The sequence below is a fragment of the Orbilia oligospora genome (genome assembly GCF_000225545.1).
Source record: "Orbilia oligospora ATCC 24927 unplaced genomic scaffold scaffold00097, whole genome shotgun sequence".
NCBI classification, from domain to species: Eukaryota; Fungi; Ascomycota; class Orbiliomycetes; order Orbiliales; family Orbiliaceae; genus Orbilia; species Orbilia oligospora.
This window is the reverse complement of record NW_011645654.1, coordinates 1,240,220-1,255,822: the sequence shown is the minus strand read 5'-3', so window position 1 is coordinate 1,255,822 and position 15,603 is coordinate 1,240,220. Positions and strand designations below refer to the sequence as shown.

General features: G+C 45.4%; 5 protein-coding genes across 5 annotated transcripts; all 5 read right to left on the bottom strand.

Moving 5' to 3' along the window:
- Positions 1-772: 772 nt before the first annotated feature.
- Positions 773-1,384, bottom strand: AOL_s00097g371 (uncharacterized protein; the record flags this gene model as incomplete). The annotated part of the gene is made up of 2 exons (XM_011126204.1): positions 773-1,009; positions 1,076-1,384. 2 exons carry the CDS (start codon positions 1,382-1,384, stop codon positions 773-775), a joined length of 546 nt encoding a protein of 181 aa, XP_011124506.1.
- Positions 1,385-2,309: 925 nt separating this feature from the next.
- AOL_s00097g370 (uncharacterized protein) lies at positions 2,310-3,817 on the bottom strand (the record flags this gene model as incomplete). The annotated part of the gene is made up of 2 exons (XM_011126203.1): positions 2,310-3,490; positions 3,562-3,817. The coding sequence occupies 2 exons, from the start codon at positions 3,815-3,817 to the stop codon at positions 2,310-2,312; spliced, it is 1,437 nt and encodes a 478-aa protein (XP_011124505.1).
- A 4,803-nt stretch (positions 3,818-8,620) lies between these two features.
- On the bottom strand, positions 8,621-11,724 carry AOL_s00097g369 (uncharacterized protein; the record flags this gene model as incomplete). The annotated part of the gene is made up of 3 exons (XM_011126202.1): positions 8,621-9,153; positions 9,241-9,849; positions 10,389-11,724. The coding sequence occupies 3 exons, from the start codon at positions 11,722-11,724 to the stop codon at positions 8,621-8,623; spliced, it is 2,478 nt and encodes an 825-aa protein (XP_011124504.1).
- A 641-nt stretch (positions 11,725-12,365) lies between these two features.
- Positions 12,366-13,418, bottom strand: AOL_s00097g368 (uncharacterized protein; the record flags this gene model as incomplete). Its single annotated transcript, XM_011126201.1, has 1 exon — positions 12,366-13,418. The coding sequence occupies one exon, from the start codon at positions 13,416-13,418 to the stop codon at positions 12,366-12,368; it is 1,053 nt and encodes a 350-aa protein (XP_011124503.1).
- Positions 13,419-13,826: 408 nt separating this feature from the next.
- On the bottom strand, positions 13,827-15,215 carry AOL_s00097g367 (uncharacterized protein; the record flags this gene model as incomplete). Its single annotated transcript, XM_011126200.1, has 4 exons — positions 13,827-14,258; positions 14,321-14,768; positions 14,832-14,914; positions 14,970-15,215. 4 exons carry the CDS (start codon positions 15,213-15,215, stop codon positions 13,827-13,829), a joined length of 1,209 nt encoding a protein of 402 aa, XP_011124502.1.
- Between the last annotated feature and the right edge of the window lie 388 nt (positions 15,216-15,603).

Genomic DNA, 15,603 nt, shown 5'->3' with positions numbered 1-15,603 from the left:
GGAGGCGGATATTAAGGGGAAACAGTCTAGCAGGAGCTTGAGCTGTTAAACGAAGAACGATCTGGCAAGATTCGGCTAGTTCACCAAAACCTGCAAAGTTCTTGCGGTTGCCCCTTGCTGAGAACGACCAATCGCATCTATCGAGCTTAAAGTTGCTATGCTTTATCTGATCGCAGTGGATTGCTTGTGGTGTGACCATGGCGAGCCCACGTTAGTTTTTGCGTATGAATGTTTGAATGTATGCATAATCATAGGCATGTGGATGCACAGGTCGAAGATTACCTCGACTTGCGGGAAATTAATTGACGAGGATCGGTTGTAACAACTTGGAAGAGGAGGAATATTACAAAGAGAAAACTCGGGTATCGATGTCCATAACGTTAACGTTACAACGGTCTAGATTCGGGTATCTCATATCAAGTATATCAAGGCGATAGATCTGGGCATACGCACACCCCAAACGTAATCTGATAGCTGGGGATGTGTACGTATGTGCATGTGTGTGCGTATCTGTGGAGAACAGCCGCATAATGCAGGCGCCAGAAAGGTGGTACTCGTTGACATTTATGCTTAATCCAAATGTCACATCGCGAAGCTAATCCAAAGTTAGCTCAAGGCCAGTCCTTAAGACCTCGTAAACAGATCCGCATCCGTGCTGTCGCTTTCGTCTTGGCTGTAATATTCCACAATCGATATATGCTCGAGCGTACTTGGGTATGTCTGGGAGAGTATCCATTCGTACGCCAGTCTATCCAGAATATAGACGTCGTCATCACGATGACCCGTCCTTCTTCCCCCAAACGCCAACCACGGTCTCCACGACGTCCCTTACAACTCCCATCTCTTCTTCAACGCTTCCACCAGCTCCCATGGCGGCAAAGTTCATCGAGTTCCCTAAGTAAACCGGCACCTGTAGCCGCCTCGCCAGGATCCTTGCAATTCGCTCCGTCGTCTCCAACGTTGCCATATCCGGTATTAAAGGCGTACATATTGTTTCCTTGTTATTTCTCTGCAAAGTACCACAAAATCAGTATTCTGGAGAGGGAATTGAGAAAATAAAGGCATGGGTGGTTACCAAAGAAGGCATAGCATAGACGAAACTGCCAACCCCCACTTTACCACGAGGAACAGCGGCATCACCTCCACGCATAGGATTCAGGACATCTTCGGTAGTAGACGTTGTAGAGGAACTATTCACGCCGGGTATCGATAGTAGCGAGAGGTCGAACGATGGGTTTGCAGATGTGGTTGTGAGGAAGAGAAGAATATGACGAGATGCTATGGTTAAGTGAAGGTGGAGCGAGGTGTCCGCCGTTCGAGGCAGTGGAACAGACAGCTGGTAAATCTGTTGGGCCTCCGAAGAAGCCAACGGCGGGGCAGCCATCGTTGAGTCTGTGTAATTCGGCGAGGGCGATATCTTGCTGACTGTCAGTACGGCAGTTGTAAGAGCTAAGAGGTTTTGCAATTGTGGGAGTTGATATGCATGATCAATATCAACGTCAACGCAATCAGCCGAGAAGGCACTACAAAATAGACACTAACTTTAACATCGACAGTCTCGAGGGCGTGAATATTATCGATATACGGATATTGAACACTTCTCAACATGATCATTGTAACTTTTGATTTCGTCATTATATTCTCAGTACATCCCAAAGAAACACTCAGAAATGCAAATGAAATAGTCTCACAAACCCGGAAAGAAATATGAAAAAAAGTGTGCTTGTGTATAGTTATTTGGCTTCAATCATCGACAACGAGCCAGTGTAATAGCTACAAAAAAAGGAGATTTCAAAATCCAGTTCTCAGGCTTGCAAGGGAATCCGAAAGAGTTTGAAAAGAAATGAATAGACTTGACACCCGCTACCCTCCCGTGCGATAATAAACAAAGGAAACAAAGAAGAACAAAAGAGGAGAAACTGATAAACCCAATCCCACCAAGAAACCCCAAGATAGATAGAGAGCGAGTGACCTGTGCTAAAAGCATAACAAAAGAACGGAGAGCGCAATGGTTTCGATACAAAAAAAGTAAGGGAAAAAACGCCAGAGATGATGAACCAGTATGTGTGAACCAAATGGCCGTGACTTTGGTTCGTAGAGGTGCGTGAAAAAACCCGGTGTTCTAGGAGTGGGGAATAGGTCTATACAAAGTGGTGGGTCGTACGCAGAGCCTGGCTGTGATATTAACAGCCTCGGGAACCGGTTTTCGATAGTAAATCCAAGGAGCAGGCTGAGGGGTTTAGAAATATGAAGCAACCCTCAGTATTTCATCGCCAAAAGAAAAAAACGCTGAACCGTCATTGATTTTTTCAACGAGTGGCGCTCGGGCCCTCGCCGCCGTTGCTTCTAGACGACATGACTTCACCATAACTAGGGATTGGAGGCGAGACTCGTCGGATTACTGCTTCGCTCTGGCTTCGTGTTCGAGTCTGGACTCTATTGCTGCTCGTGGAGGGTCCGAGTAATCTCCTTCGTTCGTCACTGTAGCCACCATCTGTATCATCACTGCTATCCTCATCCTCGCCGCCGCTAGTGTACTCAGGAGGGGGCTGCGACGGATTGATCGGGGCCAGGCTGATTTCCGTTGGACTGCGAACTGGACCAGGGCTAGTAGGCGGCAGATTTCGCGGCTGGGATTGTGTGTACTTGTGTGATTTCTTGCTCTTTCGTTTGCCGGACGCAGATCCTGGTGATGGTGGATGAACGTTCGTAGTCAGTTGGGGGAGGTTCTGAGATGCAATAGCCTGGTGGTGTTGTGCAAATGCTCGGGCGTCCATCAAACTTTCGCCCTCACGGACACCGGCTCTACCGCTTTCCAAGAGGATGCTTCCGGCTTCATTTCCGTACGGGGGTGGCGGCGCGAGACTTCCGGTCATCGGAGCCAAGCCCCACTTCTTAACATTTGCTTCAATGAAAACGAATCCGAGTTGCCCAAAGTTGATGTGTAGTTTTGCAGGACCCTTCGCGCCGACAGTTGGGAAAAAGTTGTGCGATTTCAATCCGTGGCACACGTCATCCAGCTTCTTACCATTGCGTGTGAAGAAAATCGTACCAGTCCTTGGTCGGTATCCAACGCCAATAACGTCGCCCTGTCGGAAAAGGTTGGCATAAGGGGTCGGGTTGAATGGTTGGTTATATCGTCGTGAGCCGTCGGAGAGATAAGCTACAGAGTGTTTGTGATAACCGGGAAGTCTGAACATAGGGTATGGTTTTGTAGTCATTCCGATAGCCACAAGTGTCGTCTCTGGCTTCTCAAAGATCTTGCACTCCCAGTAGTAGACCTCGTTCTGCTTGGGAACAGGGAGGTTGCTTTGAACGGAACACTCGGTGTCATAAAACTCGACTTCAGTACGGGCTTCAACGAAACAGTTGGCAATTTCCAGTTCTGCCTCGAATTCCCAGGCAGATACACCCTTTTCTTGAATGGCGAGGAATTGAGAAAGTGAGATATCGGTAGGTATAGAATCTGGCGGATTGGCTTCGATAAATGCTATATTTGATATACGGTATTAGAGAGAGAAAAATGACGAGAGTGTTTTAGAAAGGGGTTAAATTTCGTACCTCTGGCTCTCCAATACTCCTGTCGGTCCATTTCATCCATGATTTCTAATGCTTCGGCCTCCTCCCTGAGGAATGCCTGTTCATCGTCGAACTCACCCGGTCTGCCCAGTCTATCCAATAATATTCTTCCTCGGTTTGTAAATCTTAGGAAATATATTACAGCGATTACTAGCAGGACAAAGGCAGCAGATCCAAAGGCTGAAAGTAATGCGATCAGAACCCCCCGACCGGGGGAGTTATCGCTCGAGTAAGCCATTACGGCCATTAGAACGGAGAGCTAAGCCGACGCGACGGCTGTAAAAGTCGGATATTATTATTATGGCAGCAATAAATGATGATGATTGTGATTATAACGAAGAAATCTGAACGGAAGACGTCGATGATCGGAAAGGATCGGGTAGGGAAGTGTCGGAGGCAGCCCCAGAGATTGTTGGTCGGCAAGCGATGCGGGGACGCGAGTTCGACTGGTGGCCTCTACCATGTACTCAGAACGTCACAAAAGGGGTAGAAAGTGTCAAGATTCTGGTACGAAAACTATCAGAGCCGTTAGATTGGCGGTAATAAGAGCAACGGCGGGGATGAGGCCGGCGATGGAGGGCGATATGGTTGAAATGGGAGGAAGAGGATGAACGATGAGAGAGGACGGAGGCAAACGAAACGAAGGCGGGAGAAATTTGGAGATGGATCAGGTGTGTGTTGGCAGGCGACGAAGAACTCCACCGCTGCTTTCCTTGCAATTGCACCGCACACACCAAAAGACCAGGTCGGGGAACTCGGATAAGCAACCTTTTCAGAGCAAAACTGGTAGACGTTTCCGATGTTTAGGCACGCCAGGCGACAGGAACAGATTATATCTCAGCTGCCATCAATCTGTTCTTATTCTTTTTCGTCGGGCCAGCCAGGGCTTAAAACAATAGAGAAATAAAAAAATTTAAAAAAACTAGCGGTATGTATCTGCTAGTCAGGGTGGCGGAGGCGTCGAAGAAGTAAAGAAAATTCAAATACCTGCCCACCAAAACCAGCAAGGAGGCCTGTCCACAGTATGTTGAACGTTTCTGGAAGAAAAGGCGTCGAAGATACACGGCGGATTGTGTCTTATGACGATTGTAAAGAAGGAGAACAGGATTCGGTGTTCAAACAGGGTCTTGCTTCCAGTTAGCTCCTCCGCACGAACCGAACCCGGCTTACCTGCCTACTTTAATGAGACCTTCTGACGGGCGCCTCTATGTTGAAACTATCCCTCACTCGCTCCCAATACCGGTCCTCAAGAATGCGACAGAGTTGAATACTTTCAGAAAAGATTGCGGCTGCGATCCGTCGGACTGAGTCGAGTCGTGGCCGGTTGGTACTACTTACATACAACGTAGGGGGGAATATATGCTATGCAATGTTTAGTCGTTACAGTATCACGTCTCTCATCCGTTGTCCAACTTCAATTATCATGTGTGAGCGGGTACGTTTCGTTTCACGGTGGCCTTTTGGCCTTTTAAATTTTGATTTTTCAAACGGCATGTTCAATTGAGAGAAGCCAAGATACTTTACAGACGCTGCTTCTAATTTTGTCACCACCGGCAGAGCACACTTGCATTCTGAGGGGCTGTAGCGGGGCCGGCACGGTGGACTGCGCTTGCTGACATGTTCCCCCATGCAAATCATAATCAGTTATCCATCGTAGCTTCTATATTCAGACCTGAGCGGGTCGTACACCTTCTCCTATACGTTACTCCGTAGATACCCTTATCCGATAATATTATCTCGCTTTGTATTATCGTAAGAATCTTGTCGCCTGGAAAACTTTTTGCGAGGCGGAAAACTTTCAAATTCCTAACCTGTTTGCTTTCTCAAATGCGAAAATATGCAATCTCCCCAGGGCAATCTGGAGAATTCCTGACGGTGATGCCTCAAAGTTTAACCCTCAGACTGAGACGCCAATCTTGAAACACTAGCGAACAGCCGCAAGTTGCATGTGTTCCCAAAAACAAACCAGCCACCGAATGCCCCAACGTTGGAACAACCGTCTATGCATGTTTTATGCTCCTGAACGATATTGCGATATATGTCCTGCATTATAGATTGCACACTGAGGTACCTATCGAACCCGGTTAATTTCCTTGCAACATGTTGAGTATCGGTGTCGCCACGACGCCTGTCGACACCTAATATATCTGTTGGAAGAAGGACCATGACATGTGCTATAACAAAAGTTCCGCAAAACATCCATGTGTGTTAGACAATATAGCGCGGTGCTCTAATGTTCGGATAACCGGCTTTCGGATTTTGCTCAAAGATTTAATACAGTGCCTGTCGAGACAATGCCTATCCCGTCTGCTGTATTCGCACCCGACTGGATTCAAGAAGTTCGCAACGTTTGTTGATTGATCACACAAACGCCTAAGCTATGGATAAAATTAATGGGCTGAGCATGATGATGCGAGGATGTGAATTAAATACGCCAATCTCCTGGATACTTGCATACATCGATGCGTCTACATGTACAATCTATGCCTATAGCTCTATAGACTCGAGGCTGGTAGTTTCGCGTACACGATCGACAGCTTCGCCCCCACGCTTACCAGATATAAGGCCTGCCCAGTATCGGTACACCTCTTGTGGTATTCTCAATTGGGTCAGTGATATTCAGCAACCGGCCTCGAAGTCTCATAGTAGACTTCACCAAAATGGCTTTGTGTTGCGTAGCAACCACGACCTACAACAACTACAACGTAGAGAAGCCATCGCCACCTATGAAACTGGGAAATTCTCGATAGCATCACTACAAAATCTTACAAAAGGATTTAGTTTTACAATATCGACATCGATCCCAAGTCTTTTCGATGCATATGGACGTAGAATAGTGTTTGCTTGCCTAGTTTCCATAAGAAAAATCAAGCGAAGTGTCTAGTCCTTTTGCGGGCCCTCGAGCCTCCATTCACAGCAGGGCCTCAGCTCAGGAAGCCTCCTCATAGCCTCTACCTGGAAGCACCTGGAGGCATATGCGTAGCATTATGATCATAGTTGATGATTTAAAATTACTCTATACAAATACTTATAGCCCTTTAACTCTTGAGCTCTAAGTTCCATTCATACAAAATTAAATAACTAATTGGATTAGTGTCAATATCAATATCCTTGTCCAACCAGTCCTACTAATACAATGATCCACGATTCCCATGAATTGAAGTTTCCGTTGAGCAGACCGATGACCAAATATTGCACAATTGATTGCAAAGTCGGTGGATACCAGAATTCAAAACCATCACCAGCAAAAAAACATCACCATGCCCGTCATGACGCGATCCAAATAACCCCTCCCCACTACCCCCCCCACCACCATCGAAGCAGCCCCGAATCGAAGGACGGATGAACTTTTGAGGTGGTAAACAACACGGCGAGTGTTGGCCAACAACACACGCCCCAAAAACCCCCGTTTGGCGAGCTCCCGCTTCCGAAAAAAGTCAAAAGTTCAACCACATGGCGAGAATTCAAAAAAATCAAAAAAAAAAATCGAATCTTTGACGTTTCTGAAAGGTTAGAAATGCAAAAAAGGAATCAATCGCCCTCCGGGAGGCTCGAACTCCCGACCTTGGGATGTTTTTATTGGCATTTCTATGCTCATAAAAGTCCCACGCTCTTCCGATTGAGCTAGGAGGGCTAGTTGATATCAGCATCTCGTTTGTTTAGTATATAACCTTTACCAGTCATTTATTATCTCGGGAACTAGCTTACCCCTGTCATCGGAAGAATTTCCAAGGCTGGGTCAGCTTGGAAGGGCTGCTTTGAGGAAGATGGATGTTGATGTTGGTGGTGATGATGAGATGGTAGGTTGTAACTTGTTCGGGTTTGGAGGATATATATATGTGTGAGATCGGCAGAAAAAAAGTTAGAAAGGGCCCACCCGCTTTCCTCCCTCTTAGACCAGCGCTAATACAATAAGTAAGTAATTATTTAAATCTCTAGGTTAATGCGTCTTTTAGTTCTCAACGTGAACGTTTATACTGTTAAATAGAACACCTTCATACGAGCACATGCACATGTGCACATCCGTATAAGTACATTACATGCAAGCGATGATGCCAAACGCAGTCTCTCATAGACGTTCTTTCTTGTTAAATATGAACAGGGATTGTCTGTATCAAATCCAACCTACACCTTTCTTTGTCATTTTCTAGTTTGCAACTTTGGTGGTCTACCGACTCGACCACAGGTTAGCCGAGTATACCTGCCTCTTATCAACACTATTTCCATAACATGTAACATTAGTACATTTAAACAACAATGCAAATAAATACCAAATGGATAGTTCTGTAATATCTATACAAACATGGTACGAACATATTGATTTAGATATGTTAAAACGAGTAAGCGAGCTATGCATGTCCGTACGTAGGTCGGTAAGCCCGTAGCACCTAAAATCTTCAATTGAATTCACATCAAAAGGAACCCTAAGGTTTCATGAAATAGATTGGCATAAAGCTAATGAATTTAGTGTTAAAAAAGGTATGAAACTCTTAAATTTTTTGTGTCGTCGCCAGCGAGACTTGTCATTAACTTAATTAATTGTTTGTCCATGTGTATGTTTAGCTAGTTTTGTGTGTGCTGGCTGCGTAAATTTACTGGTAGATATTTATTGCATCGACCCTTAAACTTTACGGCTCCGAGTCGAAGCCACAACAGGAAAATCCTATTATCTTTTGCTAGAGCTTGATTTGTATACCAGACTAGCGTGATATCCTTTTCACCTATGGTATCTAGGAATGGGACTAGCCTTATCTCATAAACCAGATTCTACCGTTTAGTTTACCAGTGCTATAGCCCAAGAAAATAATATCCTGGGCCCATGGGATCCCAAACATCATATTAAATCTGCGAATATATTTTTATATCTATTGTTATAATTAACTGTCTCCAACATTCCAAATCCTGCGCTAGTGCACTACACTATTCATATAGTGTAGTCATAACTTGCACAATCTCCGAAGTATCGATGCACCGATTCATACTACAGGCCCAAGAGCGCGCTCGTATATAGAGAGACAGAACAAACCAATCAAAAAGGCGACTAAAAATCTGGGGGGGATTGTTGGAAAGCAGTGATATCAATGTCCTCAGGAAAATCCTCACTATACGGGAGGTCATAAAACACATTCTTATTTTGTTCCTCATTCATCCCGAACGCCTGATGATTTTCTACTTGTTGGATGTTTCGATGATTACTCAAAAAACCACGGCCGGGGATGCTATCCAGATCTGGGCTATCCATAAAGTTTTCGAATCGGTTCGCACGCATACCCATTGGAATTCTAGATCCCCCAATACTCGAAACCCAGCTTTGATCAGGGCGTGCAATAGAAGCGATATCCAACTCCTCAATTGCATTGCGTATTTCAGGGGGGGTATCCGGCGCCCAGAAATCGAATATGTTTTCAGGCTCATCCTCCTCTGGAGTCAGCAGTAATAGATCGGACAGAATAGCGCCTCCATCCGTCTCAGCATTATTGGATGAGAGATGAGTGGAAGAGTCTGTATAGGGGTGATCGCTTTCTTCCTCTTCGATTTCTTCCTCTTCGATTTCTTCCTCTTCAATTTCTTCCTCTATAGGAAACACCGGCCTTTAGTCCATCTGCGATGTGTGCATGTGACTAGTAATCATTTTTCTAGCTTGGTTTGTTTGTAGCTCACCTGAAATTATAGATACCGTTTCATCGCGGCGACGATTTGGTAGAACCGGACCTTCGTTCCATCCCAATGTTCTCGGGTTTGTCCCCCTATGCTTCCACATCAAAGTCGTGACATCTTTCATTAAAAACTCTCCTGGCAACGGACGAAAGTAAGACAAAAAAGATTCATAGCCTTCAGGTCGATCCTCTGAGTTATAATCTATCTCCTTCCAATACCTGATGTTTTTTACCCGAACTTTTTGCAGCTGTTGCCTATCAAATACATTAGGGTCAAAGGCTAAAATCATCCTAAGACTGTGATGATTGCATTCTCCAAGTTGGGGAGAGGCGTTATTATAAAGCGCTATAAAATTTGGAACTGGAGTATTCCCATTTCTAGCTCGGACGAGAATTTCATTCGGCCCCTTTTCAATATTGAGGTCTATAGGTAGGCGGTTGCAAGTTTCCTGCCCCTTGGTGCGGGCAAGAAAGGCGAAGTTGTAGTCGTACCCATTATACTTGGTGTCGTCGTCAGTAAATGCAATGTCATACGCAGAAGATTTGAAAACCAATTGGCCAACCTTTGGGGACTTCGCACACTTAACTTTGAAAATGAACCAGTATAAAGAATCTATACATCTCTAACAGTCGCAACATTTTGTATTTAGTAAAGCCTCAATATTTGAGAACGTTTGCGGAAAGTTTAATTTTATTTAAAATACAGAGTTAACATAACCGCATACTTATTCGGGTAGAATATGATGAACTAAGCGGCCAATAATATGTATTTACAATTATATATATAGCATCCTTGAGTGCTAATTTAGGTCCCGCTACTGCATTATGAACCTGTCTAATAAATACTCTCTGCCATACATTCAACATTTGACCGTGGTTCCCTCGAACCAGGGCACCCGAAATATCGGACTTCCAGAGATATAATATATGCTAATCTTGGTGTTAATGTTCTGGTTAGTATACCTAAAACTATTATAATTGCGATATTAAGCTTCATATAAATATGCACATTGTTTCGTACCAGATATATTTTAACAGCAAGCTTTCAGAAAAAATACTGAGAGTCGAAGTCAGGATTTGAATTCAAAATTATAGCATTAATCCTGGGGTCACTAGACTCGTCGGGATAAACAGATGGACTTCCAGGCTCACGTTGCAGTGGTAAGATTGGAGACAGTGAGTCCAGAGGTCTAATATCACTCCGGAAAGCCGATGATGTTAGCCCTGCTAAAATCGGGTCGTATTCTGTTTCTTTCATGTCCACTCGAATCTTCTCTCCAGGGGATAATTCATCAGGGATTTCTGTGATAGTGTCATCTCTTTCAGCACTTTCTCGAAGTCTACCTCCAAGGTAGTTTGGAGTCGGGTCTTGATTTTGGTGTCCCCTTTGAGGCCGCAATACATCCCAACCAAAGTCGTCTGGGGACTGTGATCTTGATTGCGAAAACCCCGAAGGGGCTTGTACCTTTGGAAGTCTTGGGTTTGGAACGCGAATTTTATTCGATCCTATTGTGCCAGGTTTCACAGGAGGGATCTGGAGGGGTGAGCGTGCCCGGTTATTCCTGAATAACCTGAACCCTGGCGATACTTTTTCGAATGTGTCGGTTTGTTCAGTCATTTCTGTTAAGGAGTCCTTATATCTGATCGGCTGCCCCCCACATTTCATAGGGTATTTCCTTTGTTGCGGAACTAACGGGTTATCCTCTGTCCCTGCCCACTCCCTTCGTGTCTGCGGGTTCGATAGCCAACCTGGAAGTCGATCTTCGTCGTCTCCTATTCGAGGCCTTGCCAGCACAGAATCCGGACTGTTTGGAAATTGCCTTTCCAGAGTCCCAAGTCTCATATTCAAATTCTCGAACCTGGATGGCTGTACGAGAGGCTCGGGTCGCAAACCCACACCTTTTTCATAAATATCAAGCGTCTTTTTCAACCCTCTAGATCCTCCCCACTGCCGTGCTGGGTATACCCATATCTCATTCGGTAAACTGCCCCATTGTCCATCTTTCTTCTTGTATAGAACATCACCTTCTTTCGTAGGCACAGAAGGCTTACTACCAAGGATCTTCTTCCACTCTAGACTCCCTTCCTTTAATACCTGGTACCTCGCATTCTCAGGGTATTCTATATCGCTCCATTCCGGCTCTTCAGTCACATGAACTTCTTGGTCCACAAACTGAAGTTTGTAAGGAAATATGACAAGTGTAGCATTCGACCTGGTGCAGTCACCGTCATATATCGCAATTGCGTCTGGGATGTCTTCGAGGTATGGGTAAGCTGTCCGAAGCCGAACATGTCCGAGGAAGGCTTCATATTCTGGAACAGCGGAGTGGCACCCTGTAGGCTCCAATCGTGTGAAGTCCCAGGGTACAATTCGACATGTAGGGTCCCAAATAGGAACGAACGCAATTTCGACTCCAATCATCCCTAAGACTGGAGCCGAAAAGCCTACTAAAAGTAGAGTGATAAATATTGATGTCACTGCGGGCATCTTGTGGAAATTTGGAACTGGCCCTTTACAGCCTATCGATCGTGTTAGCAGCTTCTGTGACGGCTACTTAACATTGCGATTTCTTAAAAATAGTGGGTAATTGTTTGGTATCCCGGTAGCGGCAGGAGTATTTCCCCAAAGTTTTCCCACTGTCAAAAAATGATCAAAGGCCCTCAAATTCCATTTATTTTGTTTAAATCCGGGTAACTAGTGGCTCTGGAAAAATACATCACCTTGATTGTAAGGGAGAAAATAGATGGATATCTAGCAATCGAGAAGCTTACGAAGATCGATAGTACTTTCGTATAGCCCTTTCATCTCGTAAACTAGGCCCGGGCCCACTTTGGATACCGGTTGTACCTACCATACATCAACCCTGAAGAAATCCATTGGAAGGAAGAAAAACTATCTACTAAATCAATCTTGTCTCGTAAACTAGAATTAAGTAGAATTATACATAATGATAAGATAATGCTCGCCCCCCACAAATCAAGCCGCTTATATAGTGCTTAGTAAAGACACAACGTGCTACTTTGTTTTCCTGTATTGAGGGTCAAGTCCATTAGGGGCCGGTACTGTCGACTTGGGATCTGGGATATATAAGCTACATGGCAGGGATTTTTAACATCTTATTTGTCAATCTACTCTAACTCATCTAGAGGATTTCTTCCGACGAAATCCTGACCCGTCTCAAGGTCACTATCTGGACCACTGAGATCTCGCATTAATTGCATTGCCCCTGTCAGCCCAGCTTGATGATTGGCTACGCTTGATCTTGTACTCGCAAGATCCAAAATATCGTCAATCGGAGGCTCAAGCCCCAAATTCAACAGTTGTAGATCAGTCACATCTGGGACTTCAAACACCCCAGCCATGGGCTGCATCTGGCTGATTAATAAATCTCGGGACGCATCCAAAACGGAACTCGGCCATTGTATATTTCGCAACGGATCGTCTGGACCAGCGGCTATCTCTGAGCCTTCTGTGCTCCCACTTTGTCTAGGAGAGCCGAGGCTATCCCCAATAATCTCTTCGTTTTCATCGCCGTCGCCGTCGCCGTCGTCGCCGTCACGCTCATAATTATAATCGCTCTCATTATCCGAATCTATGATATCGCGCTGGCGAAATTCAATCTCAGTTTCGTTAGGGCCGAAGAGTCGAATAGGATCTCGATCCACCCGCCAATCATCACCTGAACGCCACGCTACATGGCCATCCGCATAATCCATTTCCAAAGTTGCGAGAATATCTCGTAGTCGTTCGGTTCGTTCAGTATGGGGTTCTAATACCGCCCATCGGTTAAGGTCTCGTTTTAGTGTGTCCGCCGCTTGTAATTGATCTCCGAGCTCGGGTTCCCATTTGATGATCACTTTTAGGTTAAATGGAATACATCCGGTTTGGGGACGGTCATTGTTTCCATAGAAGCCTATAAATCGTGGGATTGGTTCTTGGTCGGGCTTGGTTCGGACAAAAGCGTACTCTACGTTATTTGCCCATCTTGGGTTGATACGGTGGCAAGCTGTAGAGTTGATGTCGGGGGGGGCTGTCTGCCAGAGAATCTCGTTCCCGGTAGGTACTATATCGCTGTCATCGTCATATCCTAAGAAACCGATTTCATAGGCGCTGGTGTAAAAAATGTGGGCTGTGAGACCTAAATAGGAAAAAGGAAGAATATTGGGCAAAAGTCCATGCATTCTGGCGGTATAGATGGGAGCCAGCCCTCACGAAATAGAGACAAAGCTGGACTATTTAGAGATACGATCACTTTGGCAGCCTTCTAGAAACTCCATTACAAGAGTTTAAACACAATATTCTTTTGGGGAATCGTGATCCTGAAGAAATTTAAATTTGAAAAATGGAATTAATATTTTCCACGTTTGATGCGGCTTGCTAAAGAGGCTCTAAAGCTCTCAAGAAGGGCTGTGTACACACGAATTGAATGCGAAAATTGCGTGGAATCCATGAAAACGGCGCTAAGAAAACGACCAATCGCGAATGCGCAAATATTTTAGATACCCTTCCCTCTACCCTAGTGAGCATCGTGCCTCAGCCTATGCAAAGTGGCTGAAGAAAACTCCACTCTAGTAAAAATGGCATGAGGTCTAGACCCTCTCAGGCCCCGTGGCGACAGGGTAACCATTATTACCCATGCTTCTACTCCGACTTCTTCTATGCCCGTGGTGTCCGTGACGTCCCTTATCGTTGTAGAAGTTTCCTTCGACGAAGGTTCCCCACCCGGCTTTCCTGGTGAATACTGCGTTTTCAAACCCACCGTATCCAACTCCTTTTCCAAAGTTGACACCATCATGGCCTCTTGGAAGAGGGATATGGTTGTACCTCCAATCCCAGATAGCAGCGTAAACCATTCTGTAAGCCCCAAAAGCGAAGATAGTACCAATAAGAGCGCCACCAACAACGTCGTACCAATGATGGAATTCATCGATGGTCAAAGATCCTGCAATTAGGACTGCTCCAAGGAGTGGCGCATAAACACAAATCATTTTCCACATCGCGGGGTGGTAATTTGACCAGAGCTGAAAAAGAGAAATCGTGGTTAGATATCAACTATATAGTTAAGGCTGTAGGGATTATTCACCTTGAGTTTTGCATTGAGCCACAAGAACATGAAAACGAATCCAGCAAAGGCCGCGGTAGAATGTCCAGATGGAAAACTTTCCAAGGAATCGTTGATGTCATCCTTGTCTCCAGTACAGATCGCCTTGGTAAACATAATGTACCCAAACCCGCTACCACCACCTGGTCCGACACCTTCAGCACTGCCAGCGACCGATCCTGCAGCTGGCGGCAAGGTGACACGGGGTTGGCAGACAGCGAGGAAATGGGGACGGAGGCCACCAATAAGCCATTTGATGAAGACCTGGAAGACAGCAGCGTTGATAAGAGAGTAGAGGAGACCGACAATAGCGTTATTCGCATCCCAGAAAGATTTAATGCGAATCTGGAGGAGAACAAAGAAGAAAATTGGAATGATTGAGGCAAGGAAAGCGGCAAGCCAGATCGGAATGATGTTTTTACGAAGAGGACTGCAACGGATGTCATGTTAGAGAGTGTTTCTAGAAGAATGATATGCCACATAGCAAACTTACTAAGCCATCTCTGGGTAGACGATTTCGCCATTAGCGTAGTAGACAGGGAAGTTACGGGTTGGTGCTGGAGGCGCCATGTAAACCTATTATCGTTGGTCAGCCTTCCAGGTCTGCATCAGTCATAAAGAAATGTATTACCCCTAGCCCGATTGCACCCATGGCAGCCATGGTTATTATGTCCAACCAAATCGTCTTTACCCATCCTCCAAAAGTGGGTCGGCGGTTGATAAATGCATATGGAGATGCAGGCGAGACGCCCGTCTGATTCCCAGTGCCCGCAGTAGAGACAGAAGGTTTATCACGACGACTAAAGAAGCTGCCTCGAGGAGCCGCCGGGTCGGCTTGTGGTGGAGGTGGATTTTGGGTACGAGTGAAGAGACCCATCTTGATAGCGAAGTCTGTAACGCGATACTGATGTAGAGATCTAGAGTTTGAAGGAGACTTAGATGACTGGCGAGACTGATGTCCGCTGTTTAGCCAAATATACAATCGACAGGCGCTTTTGCGTTGTCGATGTTGTTTCCCAACAACTGTGTTGACGTTACACGAACACTTTGTAACTCTCTAATTGACTTCGATTACTTCTAGTCCCTCGAGGATAAAGACTACGGGAAAACTTCAAGATCTGTGAATCAAGTTATGTTGAAAACGGCCTCTTTATATCTTTTGCCATCAGTATCTATGCGTTATCTTTCTTCATTCTATTCTCACCCAAACCGCACATTTGTGCCCAGAGAAGCTTGTTTTCGTCAACCATATGACGTCGGTAAGC